The sequence below is a fragment of the Synchiropus splendidus genome, chromosome 3 (assembly GCF_027744825.2).
Source record: "Synchiropus splendidus isolate RoL2022-P1 chromosome 3, RoL_Sspl_1.0, whole genome shotgun sequence".
NCBI classification, from domain to species: Eukaryota; Metazoa; Chordata; class Actinopteri; order Syngnathiformes; family Callionymidae; genus Synchiropus; species Synchiropus splendidus.
The window spans coordinates 5,756,801-5,775,095 of NC_071336.1; the positions used below are offsets into that span (position 1 = coordinate 5,756,801).

At 42.2% G+C, this 18,295-nt stretch overlaps 2 protein-coding genes across 3 annotated transcripts; both read left to right on the forward strand.

The window, feature by feature from the left end:
* The first annotated feature begins 2,709 nt into the window (after positions 1–2,709).
* On the forward strand, positions 2,710–6,048 carry LOC128755924 (polycystic kidney disease protein 1-like 3). The gene is made up of 7 exons (XM_053860035.1): positions 2,710–4,129; positions 4,202–4,266; positions 4,342–4,526; positions 5,242–5,450; positions 5,581–5,645; positions 5,747–5,889; positions 5,963–6,048. The coding sequence occupies exons 1-7, from the start codon at positions 3,179–3,181 to the stop codon at positions 6,046–6,048; spliced, it is 1,704 nt and encodes a 567-aa protein (XP_053716010.1). The 5' UTR covers positions 2,710–3,178.
* A 5,123-nt stretch (positions 6,049–11,171) lies between these two features.
* On the forward strand, positions 11,172–17,972 carry LOC128756271 (mucin-2-like). 2 transcript variants are annotated; one of them, XM_053860646.1, is made up of 9 exons: positions 11,172–11,295; positions 11,805–11,860; positions 12,597–15,874; positions 15,976–16,034; positions 16,137–16,321; positions 16,507–16,715; positions 17,090–17,151; positions 17,234–17,376; positions 17,449–17,972. In XM_053860646.1, the coding sequence occupies exons 2-9, from the start codon at positions 11,818–11,820 to the stop codon at positions 17,529–17,531; spliced, it is 4,062 nt and encodes a 1,353-aa protein (XP_053716621.1). In that variant the 5' UTR covers positions 11,172–11,295; positions 11,805–11,817; the 3' UTR covers positions 17,532–17,972. The 2 variants fall into 2 exon arrangements, with proteins under 2 accessions (XP_053716621.1, XP_053716620.1); XM_053860645.1 differs by having other exon boundaries at positions 15,976–16,321.
* Positions 17,973–18,295: the final 323 nt, after the last annotated feature.

The window sequence follows — 18,295 nt, forward strand, 5'->3', positions numbered from 1 at the left end:
ACCAACCACTACACATGCTACAAAAATAAAGGCAGCCCATGCTTCAACAATACCTTTCGCCTCAACTCCAACACCAATTTCTACTACAAAGGGATCAACGGCCACACATGCTTTGACACCAGAGTTCCTCATTCCTCCTGCTTCAACAGAATATGATGCCTCAACATCTACATTGTTGTCTATGACCATAAAAGGACCAACACCCACACATGCCTCAACATCTGCACTGCAGACATCTACATATGCTTCATTTTCAACAAAACACTCAACAAATGCTTCAACATCAGAAATGTCAACCTCATTTTCAGTAACAAAAGAGTCAACACCATTCCGTACTTTGTCTGCAGAGAAACAAACATCTTCACATAAGTCCATTGCAACAGAGTCTGTGACAACTATACATGCCCCATCATCGACATTGTTGCCCATTGTGACACAAGCTCTAACAACAGGATCTGAAATAATAAGACAGACATTCACAAATAAGATGAAGACTGAAACATCTACTTCAGCTGGAACAAGAGCATCAACAACTCCGCATGCTTCAATAACTGCAGCCCACACAATTACATTTTTGTCTGCTTTAGTACCCGATTCAACAAACCCAACAAGTGACTCACCTGCACTTGCCTCTTCAAGATTTTCAGGGTCCCCAGGACCTGGTACAACAAATCCTCAGGCTGTCTCACATGTACCAACTAATATAGAAACATTCAGACCAACAAAGAGGATCACATCAAGTCGCTCACCTGCTCTTGCTACTTCCCAAGTTTCCGGATCTCCCGAACCTCTTGCAACAAACCCTCAGGCTGTCTCCCACAGTCCAAGTAATACAGAAGCTTCCAGAACAACAAGGATGATCTCTACAAGTCTCTCACCTGCTCCTGCTACATCTCTGTTTTCTGGATCAAAGGAAGATAGAACAACAAATCCTCAGGCTGCCTCTCTAGGTATCATCAGTAACACAGAAGCTTCCAAAACAACAAGGGGGGTCACTGCAAGTGACTCACCCGGTCTTGCGACATCAGAAGTTTCAGGATCCCCAGAACCTGGTACAACACGTCCTCAGGCTGTCACACTTCATGCAAGTAATACAGAAACTTCCAAATCAACAAGGGGGATCACTGCAAGTGACCCAGTTGCCCTTGTCTCATCAAGAGTTTCAGGATCACATGAACCTAGTACAACAAAAGTCTCACTTCCTACAAGAAGTACAGAGGCTTCCAGAATAACGAGGAGCATCACTGCAAGTGCTCCACCTGCCCTTGTAACACCAGGTGTTTCAGGATCACTGGAACCTGGTACAGCCAGTCCTCAGGTTGCCTCACATGGCCCAACTAATTCAGAAACATCCAGAACATCGAGAGGGATCACTACAAGTCTCTCATCTGCTCCCACTATGTCTCGGGTTTCAGGATCACAGGAAACTGGAAGAACAAATCCTCAAGCTGTCTCCCTAGGTATAAGTAATTCAGAAGCTTCCAGATCAACTCTGGGGGTCACTGCAAGTGACTCACCTGCCCTTGCTACATCAAGCATTTCTGGATCCCCGGAACCTGCTATGACAACCTCAGAGGCCATTTCAATTGGCTTAAGCAATACAAAAGCTTTCAGAACAACAAGGGGCGTTATGACAAGTCACACAGAATTCCTTGTTACAAGACTCTCAGGATCCCAGGAGCCAGGTATAACAAACACTGGAACTGGCTCACATGAACCAAGCAATACAGAAACTTCCAGAACAACAAGGAGGATCACCATAAGTCCTGTAGGATCGCTTGCTCCTTCAAGAGTGTCAGGATCACAGGAACCTGTTACAACAAGTCCCCAAGCAGTCTCACTTGGTACAAGTAGTACAGAAACTTCCAGAAAAATGAGCCAGATCACTACAAGTCTCTCACCTGCTCTTGCTGCTTCTCGAGTTTCAGGATCACTGGAGCCTGGTACAAAAAGTCCTCAGACTGTCTCCCTTGGTGCAAGTAGTACAGAAACTTCCAGATCAACAAGAGGGATCACTGCAAGTGACTCAGTTGCCCTTGCCTCATCAAGAGTTTCAGGATCCCCAGGACATGGTCCAAGTAATGGTCCAAGTAATACAGAAGCTTCAAGAACAATAAGGGAGTTCACAACAAGTCTCGCACCAATCTTAGCCTCTTCAAGATTTTCAGAACCACCGGGATCTGGTACGACAAATCCTGTCTCACATGGGCCAACTAATATAGAAACATTCAGACCATCAAGGAGGATCACATCAAATCTCTCACCTGCTCCTGCTACTTCTCAAGTTTCAGGATCGCAGGAACCTGGTACAACAAATACTCAGGCTGTCACACTTGGTCCAAGTAATACAGAAGTTTCAAGGACATCAAGGGGATTCAGGACAAGTCTTCCACCACCTCTTGCTACTTCAAGAGTGCTAGTATCTACTACCACAAATCCACAAGGAGTCTCACTCGGTACAAGTGGTACAGAGGCTTCCCAAACTGCAAGTGACTCAACTGCCCTTGCTACATCCAAAGTTTCTGGATCTTCAGAACCTGCTGCAACAATTTCCCTGGCTGTCTCAATTGGCCCAAGCAATACAGAATTTTCCAGGGCAACAAGGGGAGTCATGACAAGTCATACTGGCTCCCTTACTACTTCAAGAATGTCAGGAACACAGGAACCTCGTACAACAAATTTGCAAGCATTCTCACTTGGTACCAGTAATACAGAAGCTTCCAGAACAACAAGAGGGATCACTGCAAGTGACTCACCTGCCCTTGCTACCTCAAGAGTTTCTGGACCCCAGGTAACTGATCCAACAAACTCACTGACGGACTCAATTGGACCAAGTAATACAGAAGCCTCCAGAACAACGAGGAGAATCACTACAAGTCTCTCACCTGTTCTTGCCTCTTCAAGAGTTTCAGGATCGCCAGAACCTGGTACAACAAACCCTCGGGTTGTCTCACTTGGTCCAAGTAATACAGAAGCTTCCAGAACAATAAGGGGGTTAACAACAACTCTGGCACCAATTCTTGGTTCTTCAAGATTTTCAGGGTCCCCAGGACCTGGTACAACAAATCCTCAGGCTGTCTCACATGGACCAACTAATATAGAAACATTCGGACCATCAAGGAGGATCACATCAAGGCTGTCACCTGCTCCTACTACTCCCTACTCCCATAAACCTGGTATGACAACCCGACGGGCTGTCTCAATTGGGCCAAGCACTACAGATGCTTCCAGCCCAACAAGGGGGGTGATGACAAGTTACACAGGATTCCTTGTTTTTTCAAGAATCTCAAGATCTCGGGACCCTGGTACAACAAACTCTCAGACTGCCTCACTTGGTCCAACTAATATCAGAAGATCCAGAACACCAAGAGGGATCACAACAAGTCTCTTACCTACTCTTGCTACGTCTCAGGTTTCAGGATCACAGGAACCTCATAGAGGAACTTCCATATCAACAAAGGGGATCACGGCAAGTGACTCTCGTGCCCCTGCCTCTTCAAGAGTTTCTGGATCCCCTGTAACCGGTACAACAAACACAAAGGCTGTCACACTTGGTCCAAGTAATACAGAAGTTTCAAGGACATCAAGGGGATTCAGGACAAGTCTTTCAGGACTCCTTGCTACTTCAGGAGTGTTAGTATCGCAAGAACCTACTACCACAAAGCCACAAGCCGTCACACTTGGTACAAGTAGTACAGAGGCTTCCAGAAAAACAAGTGACTCACCTGCCCTTGCTACATCAAGAGTTCCTGGACCCCAGGTTCCTGATCCAACAAACCCACTGACTGTCTCGCACGGTCCTAGTAATACAGAAGCTTCCAGAACAACGAGGAGGATCTCTACAAGTCTATCACCTGTTCTTGCCTCCTCAAGAGTTTATACATCCCATGAACCTGGTACAAAAAACCCCCAGGCTCCCTCACTTGGCCCAAGTAATACAATAGCTTCTGTAACACAGAAATCCACTCTGGCAAAAGCTGAAGACACCACTGTTTCAAAGACCACAGAAAGTTCTTCCAAGAACCATTTCTACACTTGTAACCTGTCTTTTCCTGATGAACCTTCAGCTGGTGTAGAAGACCCAAACTCATCTGCACACAAAAGCCTAAAGAAGAGAGTACTAAGCTTTGTAAGTGTATCTTCTCTCATCGCAAATTTCATTCTCTCATCTTCAAATTTATATTGTGGTCTGTTTCTCTAGTTACACTCTGTCTTGGGCAGGGCATTTTTGGGGAAATTCCTACGAGCTGTCATTACAGCCTTCAGGTAAATTTATTTCTAACATTTAATTCTAATTTCCTTTTTGGAAATTCTACAGATGCTTTACTATTCATATTTCAGGCCTTTTTCCCGCTCAGTAAGAACAACAGGGGTGACAGCAGACATAAGAGTTGAATTTAATGGGTCAACACCAGTGTCTGAGCTCCCCACCAATTCAGAACTTGCTGAGACCCTCAAAAACAGTTCCAGTGAGGCTCCTTTGCACAACATCTCAAGAATTGATCCCGATTCAATCCAAGTGACCGGTAAGTTTTTACGTCACAATTCCATTGTTGAACATGCTTTGTTGTGTAAACAACACAAATGATGCCTAGATGTAAATATTTATTTTCTTCACTCAATGAGTTGAGGTGAGATGTGTGGAGTGCATACAGGCCTCCATAGAATGGCCGGTTCTCTCTGCAGCTTGTCAGGGTGTGTTATGGTGTGTTGATGTATGTGACCGGATTGCATTCCTTTACAATAAAGGAATCGCATCAGAAGCTGTTGAGTCAAATCAGGTCAAGATGGAGGTACTTTTCTTTTGAGTTTGAAGTTTGAAGCAAGACATTTTTCAAATCTATGCACAGATGTTAAGCCCAGTTGCCTGCGCTTGTATTGACAAATTAGGTGTGATAATATTAACTACACATATTAACCATGCTATTTATCTGCGTCTTGCTTGATGTCACCTTAGTGGATTCTTTTCCGTTTCCCTGTCAGAAGTAAAGTACTGTAGGTAGGTTAAAGAATCAGTGAAGGAAAAGAGTTAAAACAGCTTCGCCAATACCAAGGGAGAGCTAGAAGGATGGAAATAAAAGAAGGAACTGTTTGCCTTAACATATCATGTTGAAGAACTACTCAATCTTTAGACGGACGTGTAGTTCTGGCTTGCTGTGCGACTGCTGAAACACTGAGTGCGTGCGGAAAAGAGTCCTCTTGTCAGTGTATGATCATTCGACAAATCTTCTTTTCATACAGCGGGTCCAAGACCTGATGCAGTGACCATTACTACAATGTCTCCAACTGCCAATGTGACGACTAAAGCCACCACTCTAAAAGCGACAACAGCTGTACAGACAGTTACGAAGAGACTGACTTTTAGATCTAATTCGAATACATTTACAGTGGACTTGCTTAATCCCACAACTTCAGCCTTTCAAGAACGCAGGGAACTTATCGTGAGCCAGGTACGTTTTACGTTTTTTTTTTCCTCTTTTCATCATTTAATATTCATTTTCACCAAGTTAAAATATGTTGACTGGAGTAAATGTTATTTTGCTGTATGGTGGCGGTTTAAAGTTTTTTATGTCTTTGCAGCTTCAGCCCCAGTTCAAAGGAGCATTCCCCAGTTCTTTTATAAGCATGGATGTGGTTTCCTTTAGGTAATTATTTATTTATTTGTTTATTTATTTATTTGAAAGCCCAAAACATCTTTGACAACATTACAATCAGTCAAGCACTTGACATTGTCTTTTGTTTATAGCAATGGATCAATCATCAACAACCTGGATGCAAAATTTATTTTCACAACAGCACCGAATGCGTCTCAGATCGCAGATGTTTTACGGTCTGCAAATGTCACTGGCTTTGACATTGACGGATCTTTTATTTTCATTGATGGCGCATGTGAGTAATATCAGCACTTTAAAACTAAAATAAGGTGTAATGAATAACATTTCACTTTCTGCCATGTTTCCAGCTGCAAGTGGAGTAAGTCATAGGATCAGTCTGGTTACAGCACTGTGCTTCGCAGTGTTGTCAACGCTGCTGTCGACACCTCACTAGCGTCAGTGCTGACGTCCTTACACCTGCCACTGCTGGACAAAGACTGGAGTCAAATCCAGGAACTCTAAGATGATGCAGAAATCAACAGCAAGTGATTTAAACGTTTACAATGGAAATTAAGTTTAGGTGGTTGATTTAAGTGTAATTTGACTTTCATTCATAATGCATTTTATTTAGGGGTCAAGTCACTGTGGTGAGTTTGCTGGCAAAACAAATGTATATGGTCTATATACATTCTATATATAGTGACTATTGCGTGTGATGTGATACATTCTTCTGAAGAAATAAAAAAATATATGGATTCATGTATGTGGTTATATTCACCCAGGAACATTGTTCATGACGAGATTTTCCAGTTGATGGAGAACAAGAGTGCAGGGTGTTCCTCATAGCCGATTTCTCAACCTGTACCGTGACTGCGTGAGTCTGTGTGACAAGAGAGACAATACTGCAATTAAAATAGTTTGCTGCCCTCTTTGGCAACAAAAACATGGAGAGTACATTGTAAAAAGTAACTTGGATATTAACATTTTTTTCACTTTTTGTTATTGCCACGTGTATAATTAATAGCAAAATATTTCTGTTGACATTTTGTGTCAAGGAACTAATAATATTAATAATAATAATGAGGAGGTGTTGTCCATGACTGTCATTCAGGTGAAATGAGATCAATAGCTCGCCCTTTATTTCGTCGCCAGAAGGAAGCTGTTGCTCTCAGGAATCTCAGGAGTGACTTAAAGGGTCTTTCAGGTTGGGCTCTGCCTCACTTTCAGTATTGTGTGTGTGTGTGTGTGTGTGTGTGTGTGTGTGTGTGTGTGTGTGTGTGTGTGTGTGTGTGTGTGTGTGATCCATGGGTTATCAACTCCTTTGTGCGATCCAGTTAGGTAATGAACCAGTCTCAATTCTAAAAATTCATCCAGCTGGTTTAGTTTCTTGTCAGCGTTCCCAGAATTTGAAGTGGCACTCCCTGCACTACAATTAGCTGAAAGTTCAGCAGTGTCCCAACTTCCTCCTTGGCCGCCTCCTGATAAAGCAGTGTACTGCTTGAGTCAGGTTGTTACAGCATGACACAGTCACTATGAATGTGTGCATGTCTCCTCCTCCAAAATTCTCACAGCATTTTTGTCTATCATGATGTTTTCGTAACTTGTCTTGTCCTTCCTGGCACCTTCCAAAGAAAGCCTAACCATCTTCTGGGCCACTTCCAAATCTGCTTCATGTCTTTGTGTCCTCACTGTGAAGTTTACCTTTTACTTTAGTTGCCATTCTTTTGTCTCCTCAACCAGCATCTGTCAGTCTGTCCATAACAATAGCACACAAGTATGGTCTGAGAGCTGATCCATGGTGTATTCCTAGTCTCGCATCGAATCCCTCCATCACCCCTATAGTACACCACGCCAAGATCTCACTGTCCTCATACATGTTCTGCAAAATCCCACCATGCTTCTTCTCTGATGCTCCTGACCAGAGCGATCCCGCAAGTCTTTCATTTTGTTTACGGGGTTTGTCTAGTGCTTGCACGGAAAATATTGATACTAGACATTAGTTAAGAGCTCTTGCCTCAATGTTTAAATTACTTCTTCTAAAAGTTAGCAGACCATTGACGGAGGCACACATCGTCAAAGTATGGTTTAGCAATGGACCAGTTTAGCCACGTTATGTCCATCTCTGAGAAGTTCTTCAATTCAGTATTTGCTTCTGAGGCAAGACGCCGGACACTGTCCTCCTGGATGCATACACTCCTGGGAGGCATCATGGCACGTACAGGTTTTTGGGCCATTTTCCACATTGCTATTGGCCTCCATCTTTGGCAAACTTTAATAATACCTCTGATTTTTTTGGTGTTTTTATGACATTATAAAGCTACCGTACAAAACATACAGTTTAGCCTTGTGTGGTTAGGTTGGGCATGTTTTATAAAAAACAGTTAACATGAGACAATTGAGCAAGTCAGACAAGTGAGTCGCATTTTTTCTGTTCAACTTAACTAATAAAACCATTCTGTTCCAGAATGTCTACTGTCTATTTTTTTTTTCATGGGTGATTTGCAAACACATTAAGATACTTTAAAATGCTTTTCTTCATAATGAAGCCAAATCTGATTGGATCGGTTATCAGCTTTCCTAAGACACTAAACACTGAAATTGGTAACAGCGCTTAAAAAAGCAGTGTGCTTGAAGTAGTGTTTGATGAAGCTGGCAACTGAAGACAGCTACAGTAAAGACCTGCCGAAACACAAACCAGGAAACCCAGTGTTTAGTGATGTCCATGGGTTCCACACCTGCAAGGGATACTCAACAAAACATCTAAAAGTAACATTTTACTCTGTGTCGTGCTTTTTTGTCCAATTACTTTTGAGCCCCCGAAATGAGGAGCATTTGTGTAAAAAGTCACCCCACTTCAATTCCATTTCAAATCCAATGTGGTGGCATGCACAGCCCAAGTCATGAAGATTGTCTCACTAGCCAACAACTGTATATTTCAAACAATGTCAGTTCTATGAAATGGATTAGTCCCATTTTGCATAACACCTTCAATTATAACAGTCATTCTCTGATCAGTGTTTGCAACATAAATGTACTCACATGTGCAGCATAAACGTGAAGACATCATAAATTGTCATTGTCCAATAGTCGGTGAATACGTTTGGTTTTCAGCTAAGGTCAGTGTATTTTATACTTTTAAAAACACAATACAAATGACATTACGTACATTTTTTTTCAGTTCATTGGTCGACCTGTGACAATAATACATTGTCGTACAGATTTATTGTCGTACAGATTATTGCTGATAAACAATTTGAATGTGGCCAAGTTAACCACTAATGTAATAATGCATCAAAATAATGCAAGTACACTCTTTCAACTCCAATACACTTTTCTTTCTTATGATAATTTTTGTAATCAAAATGTGAAGAATCAATCTTTTAAAGTGAACAAAAACCACAAAAGATTTAAAGTGATAAAAAAACTGATGTAGTTGTGTTTCAACCGGCCTTGTTGTGTTGCCACTGCCTTTGAACAAGTTCTACACACTTTTTCAATCGACCCGGTTCAGTAACACCAGGGAAGGCTCATGGCAAAACATGCAAGAGGTCTGCATGGGAGCAACACCCTGAAAAATAATACATTTAGCCTATGGTTGCATCTACCAGTTCATCGCCTCCAGTTGCGATATACAACTGTTCAGAGGAAAGTAGGATCAGCATCTTATGGAGAGACAGCAACTTCATGGCAGCCAACGATACGGGCCATGTTTGATAAATTAAGAGCACTCGACCAATCCTCACTCCCATGTTGTAATATATTGACGTTGGGAAAGTGGAGTTCTGCGTACTAGACTGACGAAAAAGGCAGCACTTAGCGTAAAATATTACACACAGATGTTTCAATGGACTAAAAGAACGGTTTCTTTGCATAGCATTCCAAGCCGGACGGCTGGATCGTGTGTTGCCGTCAGACGTCACTTGCTGGCTCTCCTCTTGAGTGACTTTCAAAACGTCAGTATATGATGCCATGGGAGTGAGGATGGGTTGGACCTGACAGACCACAGGTCTAAACTAATGGGCAAATAGTCTTGGCGATGATCATCACTGCCAACTCTTTAAGGCTGTGTATGATTTTGGCTTCAACGTCAACGGCGCCAGGAGATCAGGGGCTATGAGGACATCATTCAGTCATTCCATATGCTCCATGTTAGTAACCAGTGGCATTGCAATGTTGATGACTCAGTGACTGGTGATCAAAAGCGAGACTCTGTGATTTAGTTACTCAACATCCATCATCCTTTCATTACAAAGACAACAGCGTCTCTTGAATATTTCCTGTCATTCAGAAACGTGCTACTGTAATCCAGACATCTGTTGAAGGTCAGATGTTGACAATGAGGACAGCTCCATAATGCTGAAGCGTCGAACCATCGCTCTGAAGGGCTGATTCTGGCTTTTAAGTTAATCTATGTGGTAGCGTAGAAGGAACAGTCTAACAGTCTGCAACAGTTCCTCGCTACCCGTCAGCTTGGCCTGTTCTTCTTCTACTGACAGCTGCACTGGAAGGACTGAAGAGTTCCGGACACCACTGCGTCACAGAGGTGCATTACTCAGTAGTGCGACTTTCTCTCCACTGCATGTAAACCAGGAGGACATGACACAATCGTCTTGCCTTAGTCTGGCGGTACAAAACATAGCATAACTCTGTCTTTTATCTGGATTTATTGACACCTCCTCACCGCTGTTTTGATAGGTTGGCATCATCGCTTGCCGTTTCTTTACATTAGAAAACCGTGGGCATTTGCAGTCGATTATAAAACCTGGGAACAGGCAAATTTTCCGGGCAAAATAAATCTGCAAAGCAACCAAATGCTGATGGTTGCCACTCGTCCCTCATTCTTTGAACTTTCATTACCTATTTCTCATGACGCTCTTCATCTTGTTAATCATTGTTAAGATCAACAGGCTTACGTGCTCACTGGCACCATGAGAACATCCAGCTGTCATGCAATGGGTCGGTATTTCTCCTCTGCTTCTGAAGCAGAAGAGCTTTGTTTAGTGCATTCTAAATGTGCGCTGACAGGATCTACCTCCCGTGACGTCAATCAAGACTTGTTTCCTGTTCTCACTCTGTGCAGCACTCCACTGAATTTAATTCACTTCGAGCTGGATTTACACTTATTTAGCATTGTAATTCAACAGAACCATCTTTGGAGATGATATTTGATCTTTTCATACCGCATATTTATGCATTGTTCCAGAGGTGTGTGGGCCAATCTTATGGTTCTCAGTGCATAAACCGGGGAAGTTACATATTATTTTTGTTGACGTAATTGTTTTATTAATATATTTTCAAGTAAACATAAAAAATAATCGTTAAATTGTTTTTGTTTTGAATTACAAGTACATTTTCAATGACACGCAACTCCAGCAATGGAAAGATTTTAACCCTGAGAGTTGACCACTCTTGGTTCCTTTAGTGTCAGATGACAACACTACTGCTTTCATTTGCATTTGGTTTAATTGTGCAGAAACTGGTATGGCAGGAAGAAAGATGAAAAAAATTCACACGAAAAAAATGCCTCATCTTATGGCTAGTATCAAATTTCAGTGCATGAGTCATGATGGCTCTGAGCATAGGACGGAGCAAATAAAGAACAGATCAGATCAGCTGGAGAAAGACAATCGTTGCACACTGAACTTGAAAAAAAATCTTAAAGCATTGTTACAGAGGAAGGACTTTTTCCGCTTTCTTTAAGGTAAGTAAAAACCATCTCTCCGATACATTTATTGCTGTTTTTGGCATTATATCCAATATTACATCAATATGTGTCTGTATATGGAGCTTGTATAAGTGAGTTTGAGTCATTGCATCCTTTTCTAACACTGCTTTGTACCTCTTTAATCATAATAATAATAATCAGTCATTTATTTCATATCCGTTCATATCCTGCTGTGACTATTGTGTATACTTTTTTTAAAATGTTTTTCTCATGTAGTATCCCAATTTTCTTAAGACACAATTTTTAATTTCATTGTCTATAAGAAAAAAACATCTCCAGAAATGAAGTATTCCCTCTACATGTAAGGCAGTTATGTAATACATGGGTTCCAATTTCTGAATCGGGTGCAAAAAGGATTGTTCTTTTTCAATTTTTAGATTGTATAAGTCTAGTTTTTAAATGTACCGCTCCATCACAGCAGGGGCTCTTCACATAAAATTGTATTGGTAAACTACTTTGCATTTTAATTGTATTGTATTTCACAGACCCACTGGTCAGATGGATATTACCTGGATTACCACTGGTTTACTGGCTCTCTCAGGTAAGAATCTGCTAGATTAGAATAGATATTATATTATATTATATTATATTATATTATATTATATTATATTATATTATATTATATTATATTATATTATATTATATTATATTATATTATATTATATTATATTATATTATATTATATTGTATGTATTGTATTTTATTGTATTGTATTAGATTAGATTAGATTAGATTAGATTAGATTAGATTTAAAACAACACGAGACAAATAAACAAACACCCATAAAATATAAACAAATATCATGAGGAAATAATTAAAATAGAAGTATAAATCAGTCAATAAATACATAGATAATAATACATTATATCAAATAATTGTATTAATAGAGAGATAGATGCTTTTTTTTCCAACAACAAAGAAAGATACTCTGGGATGAAGTCAGGAGAGGGTTTTGAGTAAATGTGGAACATGTTTCACTGTCATACAAATTGAAAGTGAAAAACATTTCCTCGTTCATTTACTGACAACTCAAATTTTTATTTGTCACCTCGCAGCACTGGAAATGTTTCAAAGGACAATAGTAATGAAAAGTTTTTAAATAAATCACTGTCAGTATTCTGCCTTTATGTCTTCACTGAAATAATGCAGGATTCTGACGTCTGACAAAAATGTGCTGCATACAGTGTACATAAATTGTTTTTACTAACTCGGTTTGACTGTGTACTTTTTCTATTTCCACTGATAGAAAAACAGCCTTTTGTGATTTACTTTTCCAGTGATTATAGGACTGGCGCCATCTGTCAGACAGTCCTTTGTGCAGTCTGAAACAACTACATATGATTCCACAACTGCTACGTTAACAACCCAGGCATCAGCAACGCCACAAGTCCCCGCATTTACACTTTTTGAAACGACAGATGAGGCCGCAACATCACCGTTTTTATCAACAAAAGCCTTGCATTCTACAACATCACAAGACCAAGCAACAGATGGTGAGACGGAAGTCGATATTCAAACGACTCGACGTGCTTTATCATCTGCGGCAGAGTCAACAACACGTACTTCAACGGATACTGAAATCCTCACAAGAGATAGTTTAACAACAAATGAGGTCACAGAATCTAAAAACATGTCAATAATACGAGAATCACAGACAACACTTGAGTCAATAACGGATGAGGACCCCATAACTGCAAGAGCTTCAACAGCTGGTGAAGCAGCAACAATCGCCAGCACTTCAACAAAACTTCAGTTCACAACAACTCCACCTGACTCAACGGTCGATTTTCCAGCAACTGAACATGCTTCAACAGCAGTCATTGCAATTCTTGGGTCAACAACGCCAGAATCTACACAAGTGCCACCAACAACTGTGCTGGCTCCAAAAACTCCAGAGGACCCAACAACTCTGCTTGCTCCAACAACAACGGAGGACCCAACGACTCTGCTTGCTCCAACAACAACGGAGGACCCAACGACTCTGCTTGCTCCAACAACTCTGGAGGACCCAACAACTCTGCTTGCTCCAACAACTCTGGAGGACCCAACAACTCTGCTTGCTCCAACAACAACGGAGGACCCAACAACTCTGCTTGCATCAATATCACTGGAATCTACAGCATCTCCCTATGCCTCAACAGCGACGTCTGTCCTCATTGAAACAGAATTCCTCACAACTCTTGGTCCCACAAAGAATGACTTCCCAACAACAGTCCATGTTATAACAATAAATAAGACCCCAGCAACTGGGAGTGCATTCACAACAGTTGAGGCGGCAACAATGCCAAGCACTTCACATTTAAAGTCTCCACAGACTTTAACTGCAATAGCTGTCATGACAACACACATCTCAACAGCTACAGAAGTCACTACAGAGACTGGAACAACGATAAAAGAATCCCCAGCAACTATGAGTGCTTCAACAACAAACAAGTTTGCATCACCACCACATTCAACAACACGTGCTTCAAATGCACCAGAATCCCCAAGCCTCACAAGTTCGTCAACACCAAGGGAAGCACAGATATTTACAACACCCGGAGGTCGGACTGACTCACCTGGGCCAACAACTACAGTGGCGACTAGGTCCTCCAGGGTCGTCCCAGCAACGGATGCTCCACCTGTCTCACGTGGTCTCAGTTCTACGACACCTATCACAGCAACACAGAAGCTTACAACAACTAGCAGTCAGGCTGACTCACTTGGTCCAACGTCTACAGTGGCAACTAGGTCTTCCAGGGTCGTCCCAGCAACAGATGCTCTGTCTGTCCCACGTGGCCTCAGTTCTACGGCACCTATCACAGCGACACAGAAGCTCACAACAACTAGCAGTCAGCCTGATTCTCTTGGTCCAACATCTACAGTAGCAACAAGGTCCTCCAGGATTGTCCCAGCAACAGATGCTGTGTCTGGCCCACGTGGTCTCAGTACTACGACCCCGATCGCAGCTACACAGAAGCTCATGACTGACAGAGATGGGCCACCAACTACAGTGGCGACTAGGTCTTCCAGGGTCGTCCCAGTAACAGATGCTCTGTCTGTCCCACGTGGTCTCAGTTCTACGGCACCTATCACAGCGACACAGAAGCTCACAACAACTAGTAGTCTGGCTGACTCACTTGGTACAACGTCTACAGTAGCAGCAAGGTCCTCCAGGATTGTCCCAGCAAAAGTTGATCTGTCTGTCCCACGTGGCATCAGTACTACCACACCGATCGCAGCAACACAGAAGCTCACGACTGACGGAGATGGGCCACCAACTACAGTGGCGACTAGGTCCTCCTGGGTCGTCCCAGTAACAGATGCTCTGTCTGTCCCACGTGGTCTCAGTTCTACGGCACCTATCACAGCGACACAGAAGCTCACAACAACTAGTAGTCTGGCTGACTCACTTGGTACAACGTCTACAGTAGCAGCAAGGTCCTCCAGGATTGTCCCAGCAAAAGTTGATCTGTCTGTCCCACGTGGCATCAGTACTACCACAGCGATCGCAGCAACACAGAAGCTCACGACTGACGGAGATGGGCCACCAACTACAGTGGCGACTAGGTCCTCCAGGGTCGTCCCAGCAACAGATGCTCTGTCTGTCCCACGTGGCCTCAGTACTACAGCACCAGTCACAGCAACACAGAAGTTCACCACTACCGGAGGACGGACTGACTCACGTAGTCCAACGTCTATGGTAACAGCTAGGTCCTCTAGGGTTGTCCCAGAAACAGATGCTCCATCTGTCCCAGGTGGTTTCAGTACTACGGCACCTATTGCAGCAACACATAAGCTTACAATGACTAGAGGTCAGACCGACTCAGGTGGGCTACCATCTACAGTAGTGACTAGATTCTCCAGGGTTGTCCCGGCAACAGATGCTCTACCTGTCTCACGTGGTCTCATTACTACGACACTGATCGCAGCAACACAGAAGCTCGCGACTGACGGAGGTGGGCCACCAACTACAGTGGCGACTAGGTCCTCCAGGGTCGTCCCAGCAACGGATGCTCCACCTGTCTCACGTGGTCTCAGTACTACGGCACCTATCACAGCGACACAGAAGCTCACGACTGACGGAGGTGGGCCACCAACTACAGTGGCGACTAGGTCCTCCAGAGTTGTCCCAGCAACGGATGCTCCACCTGTCTCACGTGGTCTCAGTTCTACGACACCTATCACAGCGACACAGAAGCTCACGACTAGAGAACAGATAAGATCGGATGATACAACATCTATGGTGGCCTCCGGGGTTAGCCAAGCTGTCAGCACTCTGGGTGTCTCACATGCTCTCATTTCAAGTGCTTCTACCAGAACAACAAAAATGCTTACGACAACAAGGGCTCAGACTGACTCACTTACTGTGAAGAAAGTGACTCAAGCAAAAACCCAATCACAAAAACCCACAACAATCGATCGGACAACTAAAAAACCTACGGAGCCTCCACAGCCTGTTGTTCGTGTTCATGTTTTCATTGTGTCTTTTGTAATGCCAAATGAACCGTCAAATGGCATAGAAGATTCGAGCTCAGCTGCCTATAAAAGCCTGCAAGTCAGAGTCATCAGTTTTGTAAGTATTTTGGTGATTTCATCTAATTCAATTTAGAAATCTACAAATTTGAACAGTTTATTTGAGCTAGTGTATTAAAATGTGTTCTCTTGTTTTTCCAGTGTTTCTTTTTATATTCAAGATTTGACAATTTCATACAGATTGTCATTGTTCGTTTCAGGTACATTTCTGTCAGATATTCCTTGTCTCTGTCTTTATTGTCACTTTGCATTGTGCCCTGCAATATTGAACTTTTAAGTAAGTTTGTCATTTCATATTTCAGGATTTTTGTCCGCTCAGTAAGGACAGGAGGTGTGGAGGCAGAGATAAGAATAGAATTTAATGGGTCTACTCCACTGTCAGAGCTTCCTACGAATTCTGAAATTGCCCAAGTTATAGTGAACGGCTCCAGTCTTGCTCCTTTATTCAACATTTCAGGAATTAATATCACCTCAGTCCAAGTCACTGGTAAGTTTTCATGATGAAATTTCAGCGTTAAACCTGTTTCCATCAGCGATAGAATGAGCAGCTTATTGACCAGACATGAACTTTGCTTTGACTGGTTTTTACCGAATGTAGATCCCTGGTGTCGATGTTGTTATCTATCACATTTATGACTTCCACATGTGATTGATCTTCTTATCTCCACTCAGACAGCCCACATCGAAACACTTCAATTGCAACAACTATATCTCCTACTCAAAGAGCAACAACGACAGCCCTTACTGTAAAGCCTGCAACAGCAGGAATAACAGTCACACGGAGGATTACTTTTACGTCTCGTACGTCCACATTTGTAGTGGACTTGCTCAATCCCGCTTCTGATGCCTTTAAAGAGCGGGCCTTGCTTATCAAGAACCAGGTACGTTTCTGACAAAAATATCACTCTTGTACACGCATCACCCCAGGGACGTGTAGAGATCGACCCCTCATAGTGCATGGTGCTTGAGTGCGAGCACTTTTTCCCTGTGGGAGAAAAGTGCCCCATGTGAGCCCTTTTACTCTTCAATCTTGAATTAATGAAAAAAAAAGTAACACCCAAATGTATTTTGACGGCATTTGTTGGGGTGCGACAAGGAGCTTGAAATCTCACTTAATGAAAAAATGATCATTTTTACTTGCGCACTAGAGATTTACTGGAGCTGGAGCATGCGTCCCTCAAAGAAACACGCTCAGCACGACAGGTGCAGACTTAGTGATGTGTATTAAATAGCACAGTACATGACATTTTTGCAGCTGGAACCAAAATTCAAGGAGGCGTTCCCTGCACTCATCAGCTTCCTCGTGGTGTCGTTCAGGTAATTGGGCAATAATTCTCAGTTGTTTTCGTTTTTTCAGTTTTCATATCATATAACATTGTGTTCATGTTTCTATTTATAGCAATGGATCTGTCATCAACAATGCTGATGTCAAATTTCCATTTGCATCAGTCCCCACGAACGAGGAGATAGCAAACCTGCTGCGCAACATAACTGTCGTTGGATTTGACATTGACATGGCGTCTATCCTTGTTGATGGAGCAAGTGAGTCACTTCTAAAATCGCTGAAGGAGGTGTGTAAAATCATTTGGTAAAATATTTTGTTTTCTGCCGCAGTTATAGCTTCAAACGGAGTAAGTCAAGCCATCAGCGTTGTCTCAGCACTCTGTCTCCTGGTGGTGTCGATGCTGCTGTTGTGATTCCAGCAGCATCAAAACTGATGTGGTACACACCAGGACTGAGCAAAGGAGATTGCCTCTATGGTCAGTTGAAGCTCACTGGGTTGTGCGCATCAGGCAAACCAACAATGACCATGCCAACGGGACTCCGGTCAAAGACACACAACTTCATGGTGAAGAATGACTTTCATTTTTCATTTTCATTTTTTATCGATTTTTGTGTGTATTTAACCAACCGATTTGCTAAGCAAATCTTTCAGCGTTTATCTTTCCTTCCCTTATGAATTGTTTAATGCTTGATTTTATTTCTGAAGACATGATCCTTCAATGTTGTATTCTCTGAGCACTTTCTCGAACCAGTAACTTAAGTCGAATCTTTGATGATTTACACATAAAAAATGATTTTGTTTATTTATTACGCAACACCAGAGTTGCTCATTGTTTATCCTCAATAAATAAATATTAGAGTGAAACCATTTATGTCAGATTGTCTTTTTACGATGCAATTTTCTGCATTAAAAAAATTCTGGATTTCTATGGAAATTAAACACGCTACAAAATGAGAATTAAATAGTTCACGATTCTTTAAAAAAGTTATCGCAGAGATAATTGTAGTTTTTGGAACCTCTTATCTTTGGAGCAACAATAAATGCTTAACCTGGTTTCAGGGATTTAAGTAGTAATGGTTTTTGCCGACACATGAACAGTTTGTGGACAAACGCAGCGTCAATGGAAGCTGAGAAGCCTGAATTCAAACGCTTGCATCTATTGGCGACGTTTCCCCA

Coding starts and splice junctions, on each gene's coding strand:
- LOC128755924 (XM_053860035.1), top strand. CDS start 3,179: ATGACAACCCGACGGGCTGTCTCAATTGGGCCAAGCACTACAGATGCT. Junction 4,527..5,241: donor CGATTCAATCCAAGTGACCG/GTAAGTTTTTAC, acceptor CTTTTCATACAG/CGGGTCCAAGACCTGATGCA. Junction 5,451..5,580: donor GGGAACTTATCGTGAGCCAG/GTACGTTTTACG, acceptor ATGTCTTTGCAG/CTTCAGCCCCAGTTCAAAGG.
- LOC128756271 (XM_053860645.1), top strand. CDS start 11,818: ATGGATATTACCTGGATTACCACTGGTTTACTGGCTCTCTCAG. Junction 16,716..17,089: donor CCTTGCTTATCAAGAACCAG/GTACGTTTCTGA, acceptor ACATTTTTGCAG/CTGGAACCAAAATTCAAGGA. Junction 17,152..17,233: donor TTCCTCGTGGTGTCGTTCAG/GTAATTGGGCAA, acceptor TTCTATTTATAG/CAATGGATCTGTCATCAACA.